The 16,846-nt window shown below is 48.6% G+C and overlaps 1 protein-coding gene across 1 annotated transcript; it reads right to left on the reverse strand.

Annotated features, from left to right (window-relative positions):
• Position 1: 1 nt before the first annotated feature.
• Positions 2–16,584, reverse strand: ITPKC (inositol-trisphosphate 3-kinase C). The gene is made up of 7 exons (XM_081273977.1): positions 15,326–16,584; positions 10,721–10,820; positions 9,171–9,384; positions 6,714–6,918; positions 3,823–3,924; positions 3,202–3,273; positions 2–1,459 (listed from the first exon to the last, which is right to left on the reverse strand). Exons 1-7 carry the CDS (start codon positions 16,556–16,558, stop codon positions 1,256–1,258), a joined length of 2,130 nt encoding a protein of 709 aa, XP_081130103.1. The 5' UTR covers positions 16,559–16,584; the 3' UTR covers positions 2–1,255.
• Positions 16,585–16,846: the final 262 nt, after the last annotated feature.

The following is a 16,846-nucleotide window of genomic DNA, read 5'->3' on the forward strand; positions in this document are numbered from 1 at the left end:
TACTTTGTCCTGTTTATTGGGGTGTTGTCATGGGTGGGAGGCAGGGCGAAGCCATTTTGCCTCCTAACAACTACCACATGTATAAATAAGTATAAAGATGGTCAGTAGAAAAGGAGGACCAACCTCAGCCATGGAAGACATTAGGGCTCCAGCTTAGGAAGAGGTAGGTACCTGTCCTCCCCATGCCCATCCTCATGGGCCAGGAAACCAAAGTCACAGGTGCTGGGGCACTGGGACATGAGCTGTCTGCAGTACCCCACGGCTCTGGAGTCTTTGGTTTTGACCAAATTACAAACCCAAGGTCGTGCCAGAAGCTGCACCACTTGTGTTTCTGGGCCAACCTGGTGCTTCACTGGGTTGGGGGCTGGATTGGGTAAAGTCCCTGTGGAGCAAGGCAGCACTTATTCCCAAGGAGGAAACTCACTTCCTGTTGCTGCAGTCCACTAGAGGGAAGGAAACAGAAAAGCCCAGAGATAGGGGCAGGAGGAGAAGGAAGTCCTGAAGCTGGATCTGGTGTACCAAGGAACAAGGTTGTGCTGGTCACAGTGCTGGCACACAGGCTGGATGTGGCTGTGGTTTGGGTCTGCAGCAGGTTGGCAGAATTGATTTGAGGAATAGGGAGGATCCCACAGTGTCCATGGCAAGGCAGGATAGGTAAGCTGCCCCACCCAGCAGTATCAGCCCTAGGGCAGCATCAGCAGATGTCCCATGGTGTCACACCTTTGGCCTCTTAGCACTTGGATGACTTCCAGATAGATATTGGGCCATCACTCCCTCAAATGGACAGGCAAATCCTGTACTTCATAAGTGATTTCCTGGCTCTCAAGGGCACCAAAGACGAACCTGACCAGGTCCAGGGCTCGGAGCCAGCTGGGAGCATGAGGAGGTTGACAAGGAGGCAGTTACAGGTCACTCACATGGCCATGTGCACTGTCATGCCTGTATCCTTTGATGACTGATGTGATCTCAGGCAGTGTGGCATAGCTGTGACCTCTGGCATCCCCTGGGAAGACACCTTGGCTAGTCAGGGGACCTGGTTCTGGTTCTGTTGACTCACCATGACCCTAACTGGTCACATTCCTCACATTGCAGGGAAGCCAGGTGCTGCCTGGTCTCCCAGGGCCCTTCAGACCTTCTACGTTGGTCTTGCACTACAATATAACCTCTCCCATCGCCAACCTCAGGCCCACTCAGCATCTTGGGGCTTCTCCAGCCACACTGGCACCATCCAGTAAACCTGGCAGCCTTGGGTGGGTCAACTCTGGGTGAGCCCCTGAAGGAGATGGATCAAGTTGTCCAGGCCCCAGAGATAGCCGTCCTCCCGGTTGCCTTCAGTCCAGGGCAGCCTGTGGCTGAGTGTCTGGTGGTCAGGGAGAGCCACTGTCTTGCCAAAGTCTATCATCCAGACCTTGGCCAGGCCAGTGTGGTCGTGCACAAAGAGGAGGGAGCTGCCCACTACCTGCAGGGGAGAGAAGACAATTAGCTGGAAGGAGCAGGCACTGCCCAGGGTCTGTTCCCTGCTAGCAGCAGAGCAGGGTGATGACAGTATGAAACCCGGAGCCAGGCTGTCAGAATTCAAAGCCCCGCTCCACTCCTTACTGGCTGTGCACCCTTAGGCAGTTTTTTTTTTCTTTTGTTTCTTTTTTTAAGTTATATATGGACACAATATTTTATTTATTTTTATCTGGTGCTGAGGAGCGAACCCAGTGCCCCACACATGCAAGGCAAGCGCTCTGCCACTGAGCCACGATTCCAGCCCCTTGGGCAGGTATTTTAACCCTCTGTGGCTGCTTCCTCATACAAAATGAGAGTAATTGCATTTGTCTCAGAGACTGCTGTACATTCACACCTGTGTATACATATTTCACATATATATGTCTATATGAACGTACAGGGTACACTGCAATCTGAGGAAAATGAAGAAAAACTGGAAATCCCAATTTTGGCATGAAGTCCTACATCTTAAAGTGTGGCAACTCTGTTTTTAAAATGTTCAATCACCAGGCAAGGGAAACCAAACATAAGGACAGAAGAGATGGGGTGCCCACAGCTCCTCTTTGTGACTTCTGTGTAAAGCCTAAAGGCAGTGACAAGAACAAGGGTGACATTTGATAAACAAACATGACAATGACAGCTGGCACATACTGATGGTTTACTATGGGCGGGGCTCCAATGTATTAGCCCATTTAACGTGTGCAACATCTACGTGGCAGTGCTGCTGTAACTAATCCCATAGGTAGGGTCACTGAGGCCTCCAAGAATGGCTGCCCAGGCAGAGGCGCCTCGGGAGCTGGGATCTGAACTGGAGTCAGCCTGACTCCCAGATCAGTGCTCCCTCAGCAGAGTCAGGGATGCTAGGAGAGGTGAGCAGGGTGGGAGGGGCAGACCGAAGAGCTGGAGAGAGGAAAGGATGCGCATGGGTGACACCAGCACTTAACAGACTTCCCAGCACAGCCTCAGAGGATCCCTGTATCTCGAGAGAGAGGGGCTGGGAGCCAGGAGGAGGGCAAGAGCTACCACACAAGGAGGCATAAATAACAACTATGGAAAACTGTGATACCGGCTGGGGCTGGGGCTCCGTGGTACAGCACTTGCCTAGCATGTGTAAGGCACTGGGTTTGATACTCAGCACTGCATATAAATAAATATATAAAAATAGAAGTACTGTGTCTATCCACAATATATATATATATATATATATATATATACATATATACATTTTATTGTAAATGGACACATTAACTTTATTTTATTTATTTATTTTTATGTGGTGCTGAGGATTGAACCCAGTGCCTCACACATGCAAGGCATGCCCTCTGCCACTGAGCCACAATCCCAACCTAAAATATATATAAAAGAAAACTGTGACATCAACTGATGGTAAGAACAAGGAATTACATGCCTTTTTATGTCCCAAACCTATGGTACTCTCACACCTTCACAGCCCTGGGAGGAAAGTACTAGTGTTCCTGCCCATCTTGAAGAGGAGGAAACTGAAGCCTAAGAGTGTCAGTCAGTGGCCAGGGTCACACAGCAGAGACAGCCTTCATCTCCAGGCCACCTGAGAAGTCCATGCTCCTCACTGCCCCACCTCCTGAAATCCCCTTTCCTGGGTCCCAATGTGGGGACCTCCCTTTTATAACTTTGTCCTTCATGCCCGGACCCCAGTACCCCCAAGCCTATGTCAGCCAGGGCTCGCACCTCATGGGTCTTGAAGAAGGGAGAGTTCTCCAGAGCTTCGCGAAGTTCTTCTAGGCGTGTCACATACTTTTTCTGAGTGTGAAAGGAAGAGTGCCTTGGTTAGCACAGAAACTCTGTGAGCCCTTTGTGAGCCATCTTGAAATCTGACCTCGTCCTGTACCCTCAAAGGAATGGACACACTCTAGCCAGCAGGCAATACAGAGTGCCCTGGGGAAATGGGGTGGGGGCAGGGGACAAAGGGATGGAATGCATTAAGGTGGCACAGACAAGAGCCAGGCAGATGACGTGAATACCCATGAATTCCAAGAGGTAGAGTCATGTTTTCCCCTTCCCTTGGAGCGAGGCTTGATTCTATGATATGACCAGCTTTAGCCAATGCAACATGGCCATTCTGACACCAGGCATCAAGAGGCCTTGTACTTTTCTCATTGTCTTAGTTCCCTGCTTCCAAGGAGAGAGGCAGCCACAGATGCCAAGTCCACAGCTAAAACAGAGGCCAGGCCACTGGGCAAGCTGGCCTCAGCCAAGCTACTGGCTCACTGGAGTCTGTGATCAAAGCTGGGCAGGATCACCAAACCCAGCCAAAGCCAATATACTTTGGCACATGGGCATCCCACTCACCAGGATTCCATGGTCCCTGTCCACAAAGTCCTCCAGCACCTTTGTCACCTGCTCCACTGCCTGTGTCTTCTTGAAGTTGGTGTTGCAGGTGCCATCAGCTTTCTGCAGGGCAAGGGGTAAAGGGGCACCGTCAAGCTGTTTTCCTGCCCACCCCAGACACAAAGCGACCTCAGGCACCTCCCTGGCTACCAGCCTGCCTCCACGCTTGCCTGATGTTTGGGAAAAACCAGCCAGTACAGCCCAGCCCCAGGTCACTCTCCCAAGCAATCTGTCTTTCCAAGTCTAACCTTGAACCTCCTGGTTGAGCCAGTCTGACAAAGAGCTTTTAAGAGGAAGGGATCCAGGGTCATGAACCTGCCACTGCCTAGCTGGGTGGTCTTAAGCAAGTTAGTTCACCTGCGTCAGCACTGGACTCATCTAGAAAATGGGAATTGTGTTGCAATCTACTTCCTAAAGCTGATGTAAGAATTAGAGGGGACTGGATGTGAGCACATAGCGTGCAATAAATGAGGCAATTGTTACTTTTCATATTTGAGAGGGTCACAGAGAAGACACACTGGGGCACATTCTACCACACAGCCAGGTGCTACGTGGGCACTGCTACATGAAGGTGAGAGGGCAGACAAAGATGAGGGAGACAGTCAATGGTATCAAAACAAAGAAAGAATATTCAAGGTGAGCTGGGTGCAGTGGCTCACACCTGTAACCCAGCTCCTCAGGAGGCTAAGACAGGAGGATCAAAAGTTCAAGGCCAGCCTCAACAACTTAGTGAGGCCCTATCTCAAAGAATTTTTAAAAAAATGGCTGGGGATGTAGCTTAGTGGTAAAGCACCCCTGGGTTCAATTCCTGGTACCAAAAAAGAAAGTGTAGCCAGGCACAGCAGCACACTCCTATAATCCCAGTGACTTGGGAGGATGAGGCAGGATTGTAAGTTTGAGGCCAGACTGGGCAACTTAGCAAGACCCTGTCTCAAAATAAAAAAAAATAAATAAAAAGGGCTGGGGATGTGGTTTAGTGGTAGAGCACACCTCAGTTCAACCTACAGAACTGCAAAAAAGAAAAAAGAATAAGGAAGGAGTATAGGTAGCTAAGAGAAGGTAAAAAGGGGACCCTGATGTAGTGGGATGGAAATTAGTGAGGGCTTCTCTGAGGAAGTAAAAATTAAAAGACTACAGAAAAATGATGGAGAGTCAACCAAGGAACCAAGAGAGAGAACAGGGCTGGGATGTAGCTCAGTGGCAAAGTACTTTTCTCTTTTTTTTTTTTAAAAGAGAGAGTGAGAGAGGGGAGAGAGAGAGAGAGAGAGAGAGAGAGAGAGAGAGAGAGAGAGAATTTTTAATATTTATTTTTTAGTCCTCGGCAGACACAACATCTTTGTTGGTATGTGGTGCTGAGGATCGAACCCGGGCCGCACGCATGCCAGGCGAGGGCGCTACCACTTGAGCCACATCCCCAGCCCAGCACTTTTCTCATACATGCGAAGCCCTGGGTTTAATCCCAGTTCCAAAACAAAAAGGAAAGACAAAACAACAGAGGGAACAGCATTTCTGGCAGAAGGAACAGCATGTACAGAGTCCCCATGGCAGGAAAAAGCAGGCCCATTTCAAGGAAATGAAAGCACTTCCCTGTGGCCTAAAGACAGATAAAGAGGAAGAGAGAGTTAAGAGATTCAGTGTAGACCCAGAGAACACTCTGGCCATGGCACTTCTGAGGTACTCAGAAGCCATGGAATGGTTTTGAACAGAAGGATGGTGAGGTCATATTTGTAACTTAGAAAGGCAGCTCAGGCCAGACGATGCACAGCAACAGTAAAAGGAGTTTTGTCATCTCTAGCAAAATTATCAATGTGTCTAATCTTTGACCCAACAGTCCTACTTCCAGAAACCTAGTCTGTAGCTAAATCTACATATCTGCAAAATGTCTTATGTACAAAGTGATTCATCAAGGCATCCTAACAACAAACATGGAAACAATCTGGTGTCCACTTATGGAAACCATGGCACATGCACAAAGAGAGAATTACCCAGCTGTAAAAAGGGAAGGAGCAGGGAAGGGGAGACTCTCTATGGGATGATACAGAAAACTCCCCAGGATTTTTTTTTCTTAATATCGTATCTATCTATCTATCTATCTATCTATCTATTTAATGTGGTGCTGAGGATCGAACCCAGTGCCTCATACATGTGAGGCAGGTGCTCTACCACTGAGCCCTAGCCCAGCCCCGACTTCCCAGGGTATTATTACTGTTAAGGGGAAAAATCAGAGTGCTAATCAGTGTGTGGACAGAGGAAAATTTAGGATATACAATTTATTTGAATTTCAGGAAGAACTACAGAAACTGACAAAGTGGTTCTGCATAAGCAGGCGGGAGAGCGGACCGACAGGAGGAGCACAGCAAAGAGCTGCAAGAGAGGGTTCTCCCTGTAGGCTCTTCTGAACTATGTGAACAGCTATTCAAATGATTAATTTAAAAAAGCAAAAATAGGAATGCATGAGGAAAAAGGAAAAACCTTCATAGCAGAGGAGAAAGGATCCCTCTTGCGATTGTGTTGGACAACAGATCACGGCTGGCCAGACCAGGGCCAGGAGCCCAGCAAGGCTAGGGCAGAAGAAAACGGGTCTAGACTTGAACATGGCCATGGGAAGGGAGAGAAAACGGCGTCTAAGACGCTCAAGGAGGCAGATACACAAAACGGGCTCTGGTGGATGCAGGGACCAGGGAGAAGTGGGGCCTCGTCCAGGGCTGATCTTTCCATCCTCTGAAGTTCCCTGTTCTCTCTCCAGATCTGCTTCTTTCCTGAGTCCCCTGACACCCAGGTTCCCTAAGAATCCAGCCTCAGATCTTGTTCTAGGCCCGCTAGTGACAGGCCAGCCATCTCCTGGCCCTCACCTTGATGCCTTCGATTCGGAAGCCCAGGGTGGAAGTTGAGCTCATGGTTTCCCTCCACTGCATGTAGCGGGGCTTGGTGACCGCGCCCTGGGCATGCTCCTCAGGGGTGGGGGCCCCAGGGTCCACAGCCACCATCTTCTCATACATGTCCTTTCGGGGCCGGGGCCGTTCTCGCGCCTTCACCAACTCCTCTTCCAGGTAGGTCCTGAGCACAGAGAGGATGTGGCAAAGGAAATCATGAAGCACAGAGTGGGAGCTCACACTCCTGATATTAAGACAGCGTGGCCCAAGACCGAACGAAAAAATGGACAGGACAGAACAGGTCCACAAACAGACACACGCACATATTCACCCAGTTTATGAAAGAAGCCACGGCAATTTAGTGGGAAAAGGGAAGTCCCTGTAATTAATGGTGCTGGGTCAACAGAATGTCCACATTCTAAAAATGATGAACCCCAGCTTCTGCCTCACACGACACAGACATTAACTCTAGATGGATTGCAGCTCTAAATGTGAAAGTTAAAAACAATAAAGCTTGCAGAAAAAGACAGGAGAATATCTTCATGAGGATCTCAAGTCGCCTGTAATCCCAACAAGTTAGAATGCTGAGGTGGGAGGATCACAAATTCAAGGCCAGCCTCAGAAATTCAGTGAGATCTCATCTCAGAATAAAGAGTAAAAAAAGGGGCTGGGGGGCTGTGGCTGTGGCTTAGCGGCAGAGTGCTTGCCTAGCATGCATGAGGCATTGGGTTCGATCCTCAGCACAACATAAAGAATAAACAAATAAAATAAAGGTATTCTGTCCATCTACAATTTAAAAAAATAATTTTTTAAAAAAGTGGTGGTGGGGCTGGGGATGTGGCTCAAGCGGTAGCACGCTCGCCTGGCATGAGTGTGGCCCGGGTTCGATCCTCAGCACCACATACCAACAAAGATGTTGTGTCCGCTGAGAACTAAAAAATAAATATTAAAAATTCTCTCTCTCTCTCTCACTCTCTCTCCTCTCTCACTCTCTCTTTAAAAAAAATAAAAGTGGTGGTGGAGAGGCTGGGGTTGTGGCTCAGTGGTAGAGCTCTTGCCTAGCATGTGTGAGGCACTGGGTTTGATTCTCAGCACTGCATGTAAATAAATAAAATAAAGGTCCATTGACAACTAAAAAGTATTTTTAAAAAAGTAAAAAGGGTTGGGGATGTAACTCAGTGGTAGAACACACCTGGTTCAATCCCCAGTTCTACCAAAAAAAAAAAAATGTATTTCTATTTATCAAAAGTTTGATACCCCTTGATATTCAAATAGTTAGGACCAGAAGTGTTTCAGATTTCAAAGTTTTTTTTTTTTTGGAATATTTGCATAGATATATGTCCATAAAGTTGCAGATTTACAGAACATTTCAGATTTCAGAGTTTTGTATTAGGAATGCTCAGGAGAGTAAAACAGGAGAGTTGGAGAATATATACACATATATTTTTGTGTGTATATATACAACAAGAGACTATCCAGAATATATAAGGAATTATAAATCAAAAAGAAAAAAAGATGACTGGAAATCGTGGTATATCTGTAATCCCAGCAACCTGGGAGACTGAGGCAGGAGGATCGTAAGTTCAAGACCAGCCCCAGCAACTTAGTGAGGCCCTAAGCAACTTGGTGAGACCCTGTCTCAAAAATAAAAACTAAGGCTGTGCATAGTGGAGCACACCTGTAAATCCAGCAGCTCAGGAGGCTGAGGCAGGAGGATCATGAGTTCAAAGCCACCTCAGCAAAAGTGAAGCTCTAAGCAACTCAGTGAGACCCTGTCTCTGAATCAAATATAAAATAGGGCTGCGATGTGGCTCAGTGGTCGAGTGCCCATGAGTTCAATCCCCAGTACCTCCCAAAAATAAATAAATAAATAAATAAAACTAAAAAGGGCTGGGGATGTGGCTTAGTGGCAAAGTGTCCTGGGTTCAATCCCCAGTACCAAAAGAGAAAGGAAGAGAGAGAAATAGGCAAAAGATCTGATAGATACTTCTCTTTTCTTTTTTTTTTTCTTATTTAAAAAAAATGTTTTCCCTTTCCCAACTTTATTCTTGTTTATTTAATTTTTTTATTTTTATGTTTTTGCAGTGCTGGGGATCAAACCCAGGGCCTTGAGCATGCTAGGCAAGCACTCTTCCACTGAGTTATACCCTTACCTGCTATTTGACAGGCACTTTTCAAAAGAAGATTTCCGATAGACAATCAACATATAAAAAGATGTTCAATTTCTTTGGTCGTCAGAAAAATAGAAATTAAAACCAAAATGAATATCAGTACACACCCATCAAAAAGGTTTAAATTAGTAAGACAGAAGGCAATGCCAAGATGGAACAACTGGAACCATCACACACTCCTGGTATTGAAATCTGACTTGGCCCTGTTTTCAAAAATTCCCACCACATACTCTCTACTCCTGCCCCAGGGCAGGCCCAACCCCACCTGCTGCCCATTTTGCAGTCCATGATGGAGGGGCCTTCAAAGTCTGCCAGTAGATCTTCCATCTGGTTGAAGGCCTGGCCATCCCTCTGCACCATGCCATAGTAAGCTGGCACAAAAGGCCTCAGGGGGTCTCCCATCAGCTGTTCCAGGCTCTGCTGCTCACATTGACAGAAACGTTTCAGAATCCGACCATCCTCTCCTGCCTGGAAATTCCCTATGGGCAGCAGGACCAATGAGAGGGTCAGAAATTGGATCAGAAAGAAAATCCCTGCCCACCCCCACTCCCATCTCCCTGTATGCATCAGATCCAGGTCACACACAAGAGGGTGTGTGTGACCCTCCTGCAATGCTGTCTCTCTTCCTCCCTGTGACTCTTTCAATCTTGTCCAGGAGTAGTCAGGGAAGGACCTATTTCTGCTCTCTGTTGCTTAAAGAGAGTCCTATACACAGCAGTGTGTCCTCATTTGTTTTGTAATTTTGGTTGTGAGTTCATGATCTTCTGTGGGAATTTTGTGAGATCTGAGTTGAGAGCATGACTTTCTAGAGATCTACAGTTGCTTCTGCCTAGAGTTCCCAGATGCTAACAACCAGGGCCTACTTAAGTTAATTTATTTATTTATTCCCACATGTTTTTTATTGGTTTAAGTTAATTTATAAATCTGGTGTTTCCTGTATCATAGATAGTATAGGCTAGAATTCCAAATTAAAAAAAAAAAATTCCAAATTTTATTGTGACAGTATGTTCAGATTATGTTTTCCAAAGTGGACCATGACAATATCTCCTGTTCTACCTAAAATATTTTACTATCTGGCCCTTTATTAAAAGTGCTGTGTGCTAGGCACTGAGTTTCTATGTGCTGCAAGAATTTGCTAGGTCCTGGGAGAAAACCATGCAGTTGCTGTTTACTGAGAGCCCACCATACTCTGACCATGGGGACAGGGCCAGGAATGATAATTTGTGTTTGTGAGGAGTCTCTCTATATATTTTATTTTTGTTTTTGGTACTGGGCAGTGAACCCGGGGGCACTTAATCACTGAGCTATATTCCTAGCCCCTTCTATTTTTTATTTTGAGATGGGGTCTAACTAAGTTGCTTAGAGCCTTGCTAAGTTGCTGAGGCTGGACTCAAACTTGTGATTCTCCTGCCTCAGCCTCCAAGTTGCTGGGATTACATGCATGCGCCACTGTACCTAGCATGTTTGGGTTTTAACTCTTCAGTTCACCTTGCAAGGGAGCCTCCATATTAACCAATAGGGAAATTGAGGCCCAATAAAAGAAAGTAACATGCCCAGGGTCACCTATGAATAAAGAACATAACTAAGATTTAAACCAGGCCCACCTATCCCAGAATTGAGGTTCCACCACCCACCAGAATAATAGGGAATCACTTCGTCCTGACATACAAATGCCCAGTCCCAGGCCCAAGTGCTTTTGGTAACAACCCCATGAGATGCAGACTATCACCAAGCTCATTTTATAGGTAGAAAAACTACCTATAAAACTACCATGCACCTCTACCCAGCCCTGCCAGCCCACCAACCCACTCTCACCAGCATGTCCGGAAAGCTGGACCCAAGGGTAGTGTTTACGGAAGGAAACCACGAAGGGTGAGTACTTCAGAACCGTCTTCAGCTTCTTCCATGGTTTGCTCTGTGTGGAGCAGAGCAAGGGTGGGGTCAGGGCAAAGCTAAGCAGAGGACGGGCTGCAAGAGATGAGCAGCCAAGGTGGACCTGGGGTCTTGCCAGGGCCCGGCAGCTTTCTGGACTCACTGTTCCCAAGCTTGCTGGGGTGAACCCCACTCAATTCAGCAAGCGTGAGATCTCCAGAGGCCTCAACAAAAGTAGGGGAAACCCCTTGTCTCTCTGTCACCACTTTCTTTGTCCTTGTCTTATGAGTAAGGACAGGCTGGGTTTTGTCATTCTAACAACTGCCAAATCTCTTCCCTGCCCCAAAACACGGAAGCCCCATCTCTGCCCCCTAAATCAGGTCAAATGATAGAGGTGGAGTGAACAGATTCGGATGACCACAGAGACCAAGAAACAGTGACAGATGACAAAGTGATGACAGAAACAGAGACTGCAGTCATGGGAGCTATTCACCAGTAGCTCCAGTACTTCCTCTTCCAGAGATGTCCCTGCCCTCTTGAATTGAGGTTATTGACTTGCTTTGGCCAATAAATGGTGAGCAGAATTATCATTTGGGATTGAAAACTTCAGATGCAGTTCACGACTGTCTGTGTTCAGTCTCCTGTTGAAGGGAAGAGGGGCAAAGAGTGGAAAGGAAAAGCTCCCTCAACCTGGACCCCTAAGCGAAGACAGCATGGGTCAGAGCCCCTCACCCACCATTAACCTGTGGCATTGCATAGTATGGACAAGAAAACTCTTCTTTTTCTAAGTTACTCAGATTGGGAACTATTTGTTACTGCAGCATCCTGATTTACCTGACTAACTCAGAGACAGGTACAGCATGGCGAAAAGAGAAAGAAATATGGAAAGGCAAAAAGAGAAACACAGATACAAATGCCAGAGAAAGAAAAAGATGGCAGAGAAAGAAAGACCAAGTGTGTGTGTGAGAGAGAGAGGAAGCAATAGAAAACCAGAGAAGGGCTAGTGGTTTAGTTCAGTGGTACAGGCAGTGTGACATATGCACAGGGCCCTGGGTTTGATCCCCAGCACTTCAAAAAAGAAGCAAACAGAAAACAGGATTTAGTTGTATCACACTGCCTTAACCAAACTCTCTCTCTCTCTCTCTCTCTCTCTCTCTCTCTCACACACACACACACACACACACACACACACACATATCCCACAAATACTCTCTACCCCAGGTACATATCAGTCCTTAGCAAGTACTAGGAGAATGGGTTGCCTCCAGAGAAGGCAGCTATGTGGCTCATTCCCCTCCCATCTCAGAGTTAAAGGCAAGTTCGCCCCACCCCTCCCAGCCCAGCTACCTAGCAGACATCTGACAGCAGGAGGGCAAACAGCAAGTCAGGGTGTTGGACCTTGGGATCCAGGAAGGCCTATTCCCTCTGCTGTGGAGGAGGTGATTAATCAAAGTTCCTGTTTACTAAACACCTGGAACATTCCAGGCACAATAACAAAGACTCAGTGTGCCATACCCTATTTAATCCTGAAAACACAACCCCAGGAAGATCATTGTCTGTCACAGAGGAGGAAACAGACGCTCAGAGAGGTGAAACCAATTACCTAACATCACCCAGCACAGTGCTGGCGATCTGGCTCTGGTCTGACCTCACTCCTCTAGCTTATTCACTGCACTCCTGCTGGACAAGCTCATGAGGGCAGGGAGCAAGGCGCCATGGCCATGACTGTCCCCAGCACGTGGCATGGCACACAGCAGGCACTCCAAAAACAAGTATCACTTGGAGGTTAGTTGAGACTGTTTTTGTGTTACAAATAGATTAAGCATCTTCTCTCTTTTCTTCTTTCTTCTACACACATACACACACACACACACACACACACACACACTCTTTTTTTTTTTTTTTTTGCAGTGCAGGAGATGGAACCAGTGCTCTACCAGAAGTCACATACCCAGCCAGCCCTCTTTCTTTTTCTCTTAGGTCCAAGGGCTAATCTGGGCTTTCTCAGAGGTTTCATGACACCTCAGCTCACATACCCTGCTCCAAGAAGCCCTCTGATGCTTCAGGTCTGGCCAGACATGCTCTCTGGGTACCCACACTCCCCTGGGCTTCCGCCATCCCAGCCCTGATTACTCTATCATCCAGAGATCAGTTTGTTTCCCCCACTGGCCTGGCCATGGGAGCCCCATGAAAGAAGTATCTTGGTCACTGCTGTGTCCCCTGCACAGGCAACAGAGGACTAGACATATAGCAGGATATCAGGGAAGAACTGCCATCAGATTAGGAAAACAGGATTATGGGAAGGAAGGAAGGATGCCTTTAAGGTCTGACAGGACTTCAAAATTGAGCGAGAAGGAAGCAAGGGCATTCTGGGCAGTGGGAACAGCTTGAGCAATGTGTGGAGGCAGGAAAGCAGCAGGATGCTCAGAGGACACTGTGTGCTTAGGCTTAGTTACAGCAGAAGGGTCAGGAGGGGAAAGGGATGCAAACAGGGAACAAGTCTGAGACAGGAGGCTCTGAATGCACGACTGAGCTACTGAAGGTTCTGGGGAGCTACTGAAGGTTCTGGGGAGCCCCAGCAAACACAAGCAGGGAAAGTATCTTGTCAGAGATGGGCCCCAGAGGCAGCTTCTGGAAAGATAAGGAAAACTGGACATAGGGAGGTCTAGAAAGAAGGCATGTTAGGGACAGATCCACACACCACAGGGGTTACAATGACAGGTTGGAAATTCAGCTAGAACCGAGTTAGACACTAGCTTTGATTTGACTTAGCAAACCCTAGGCAAGTGATGTCACCTCTCTGTGTGTCAGTTTCTTCATCTGCAAAAGGGAGACAATAACAATCCCAATCTTCTAGTGCTGTTGTGAGGATTCAAAGAGGCAACACAAATAAAGCACTTAGAATAGTGCCTGGTAGAGCTGGGTATGGTGGTGCACACCTGTAATCCCACCTACTCTGGAGGCTAAGGCAGGATCCCAAGTCTGAGGCCAACCTCACAATTAAGCAAAGCCCTAATCAACTTAGTGAGAACCTGTTTCAAAATATTTTTTAAAAATTGAAAGGGGGTCTGGGGAATGTGGCTCAGTGGCTCAATCCCTGGTACCAAATTTAAAAATAAATAAATAAATAAATAAATAAATATAATAGGGGCTGGGGATGTGGCTCAAGTGGTAGTGCGCTCGCTTGGCATGCGTGCGGCCCGAGTTCGATCCTCAGCACCACATACAAAGATGTTGTGTCTGCCGAAAACTAAAAAATAAATATTAAAAATTCTCTCTCTCTCTCTTAAATAATAATAATAATAATAATAATAATAATAATAATAATAGTGGCTGGTATACAGAAAGGACTTGAATCTATACAGTATGTGATCTCCTTGGACAAATGACTTTCCCTCTCTGTGCCTCAGTTTCCTCATCTGGGGGACAATAGTATCAGTGACACAGAAGGTTGCTGTGAGGAGTAAATGATTTAACAGGACCAAAGAGCCTAGCAGGGGGTTGGGCATGAGTGACAGCTAGCTACTGTCATTTTTGTTGATATTATTATTATCAGTCACCCACTTCCAGCTCAGCTGTGCTGAATGCCAAGGAGATGAGAGGGCAAGTAGACAAGAGCAATGGCAGAAAGCCCGGCAGGGGGCTCAGCCCTTCAGCATAAGCACCAGCACGTCCAGGCAGGTCTGTTTTCTTACAGCTGTGGACACACACGTGTGTGAACACGTCCCTAGGAGAGGCATGTGGGGTGAGGGAGGCTCAGGGCAGACTCCAGTCAGTGGCCCCAGCTCAATGGGAGGACCCAGCAGGGAAGCTGACGAACCAACGGGTAGACTATGGACTGTGTTCCCAGCCCCAGGTGAGGCTCCAGCTTCACATCTGTGCCTCCTCTGACCCTCCCTCCCTGAACCTGCCCAGCCAGCCCTTCTGATTCACCAGGGGAGAACCCCACCCAAGCTGGGGGTGAGGGTGGAGAATGTAAATAGGAGTCTGCAGGAGCTTCTTGGGGAGTTGCAGGGCAACAGGAGACCAGGTGGGTCCCCAGCTGTGACAAGGATTCCTGAGCATTTGGGGTTGGAACAGCCCTTGGAGAATCTGATGAAAGCTGGAAAGCTCAGTGCAGTCCCCAGGGTAGGGGAGGTTCATGACCCCTTAAGGGAGTCACAGAACCCAGACTAAAACATTTGGGGAAGAAAGTGCACTCTCTCTATTCCAGTGTTCTTCAGATTTGGGAGGTCACAGACTCCCCTGGAGGATTCAACAGAAATCATAGAACCTTGCTGCAAAATTATGTGTGCACATATAACCATACAATTTCAGGAGTTGCTGAGCCCCATGAAGTCAGTCATTGTTGACCCCAGATCTAGAGACAAAGGAGGAAAGGGAAAGGAAAAAATACGGAGTGGGGATGCCCAGAGTGGGTTAGTAACTGGCATCAGAGGAAGATCAGTGGATAGAAGAGGTGCCTGGAGATGCAGTTGCTGACAGGTAGAGAATGTCCCAAGCAAAGACTGAGGGATGTGGCTCAGGAGCAGAATGGATCCCACTCACCCCAGACCTATCCTCAGGATCGCTGGTACCTCCGCCCCCAGCCACCAAGTCATCCTCAGATTCGTCGAAAGAAGAGGCAGAGGAGAAGCCACCACTGCCCCCCTCAATTCGGGAGGAGGGTCCCATTGGCTGAGCTTCAGGTTCAGGGGTTTCAGGGGTGATGATGAGGCGGGGCACAGGGCACAGGGAGCTACACTCCAAGTGAGGGTACAGGTGAGTCACCAACTCCCCAGGTTCTGGTTCCTCTAATGAGTCATGTTGGTTGGATTCCCCCAAAAGACATTCTGCTCCAGGTACTGTTTGGAGACCATCTGTGCAAGGCTGTGTCCAGGCTGATTCAGTATTCTGTTGTATCGGAGAGTCATGAATCTGTGGCTCTGTCCAGGAGCCTTCGGTATCCTCTGGTGCTCTGAATTGTACATCAGTGTACAATTCTTTCCAAGAGCCATCAGCACTTGGTTCTATTGAGGGACAGGTTCCCTCTGAGTGAGTCCGGAGGTTGGACCTGCTCTTATGGGTCCAGAGGTTATCAGCCCAGGGCTTGACCCCCTCTGGCTGGGTCTGCCATCCAAGTATTTCTAGTTCTGTCCAGGGCTTATCATCCTTTGGCTGTGTCCAGAGGCTGGCCCTCTCTGGCTGAGACTGGAGGTCGGATCTGTGAGGATCAGTCCAAAAGCCATCTGTCTCCCTCCAGGGACCGGCGGTCTCCAGCCTTGACCAATGGCTCCTCCTTTCTGGATGTGTCCGGGAGCCCGACCGGTCTGGCTCCGTGTTTTGGCTGGGCCTTTCGGTCTCTGCTCCTAGGCCAGCTGCTTCAGGCTCAGCCTGTCCGTCTGTCCAGGATTTTGTCTGCGGGCCATCTGTCCCTAGTTCAGGCACAAGGCCCATTCTGTCGGGCTCGGGGTGTAGGCTGGACCCCTCAGTCCAGGCCCCGGGTCCGCCCCCCTCCGGCCGCCCCGCCGGGCCTCCAGCACCCGGCCCCGGTCGCTGTTGTCCCGGCTGCCGCCGCCGCCCCCCTCGCGGCGCCTCCAACCCCATGCGGGCCGCCGAGGGCAGCGCCCCGGCCTCCGCCTCGTTCAGGCTTCCCCTACACGGGCAGCGCCTCATGCCCGCTCCCTGTATTGGGGCTTCGGCCGGCCGGGCACCTCCTTCCCCTTTAAATCCTAGGAGGGGTGTGGCTGGGGAGCCCCGACTCGCGGTTCCGGCCCACAGAGCTCCGGCGTGCCCCGCCATGCAGGGGTTAACCGATACTCCACCTCCAGGGAAAAGCCCCTAAGGCCCGCCCACAGGACGTGACGTAAATGGGAGAGGTCTTTTGTGGCCCCGCCCATCTACATCAGAGAAGGTTGTCTCCAAGTGCTGGACGCGAGACTAAGTCAGGTCTGCACCGCTACTGTCTGGTTGTACTCCTGTGGGACCCCACCTCAGCCCCCGTGACCAACCCAGTCTCCCTATACCAGGTGACCCGTGAACGAATCCGATCGCACGTGCATTCTTCATGCACAAGCAGGACGGACTTTT

Source organism: Spermophilus citellus (genome assembly GCF_964194105.1).
Source record: "Spermophilus citellus genome assembly, chromosome: 18".
Lineage (NCBI taxonomy): Eukaryota > Metazoa > Chordata > Mammalia > Rodentia > Sciuridae > Spermophilus > Spermophilus citellus.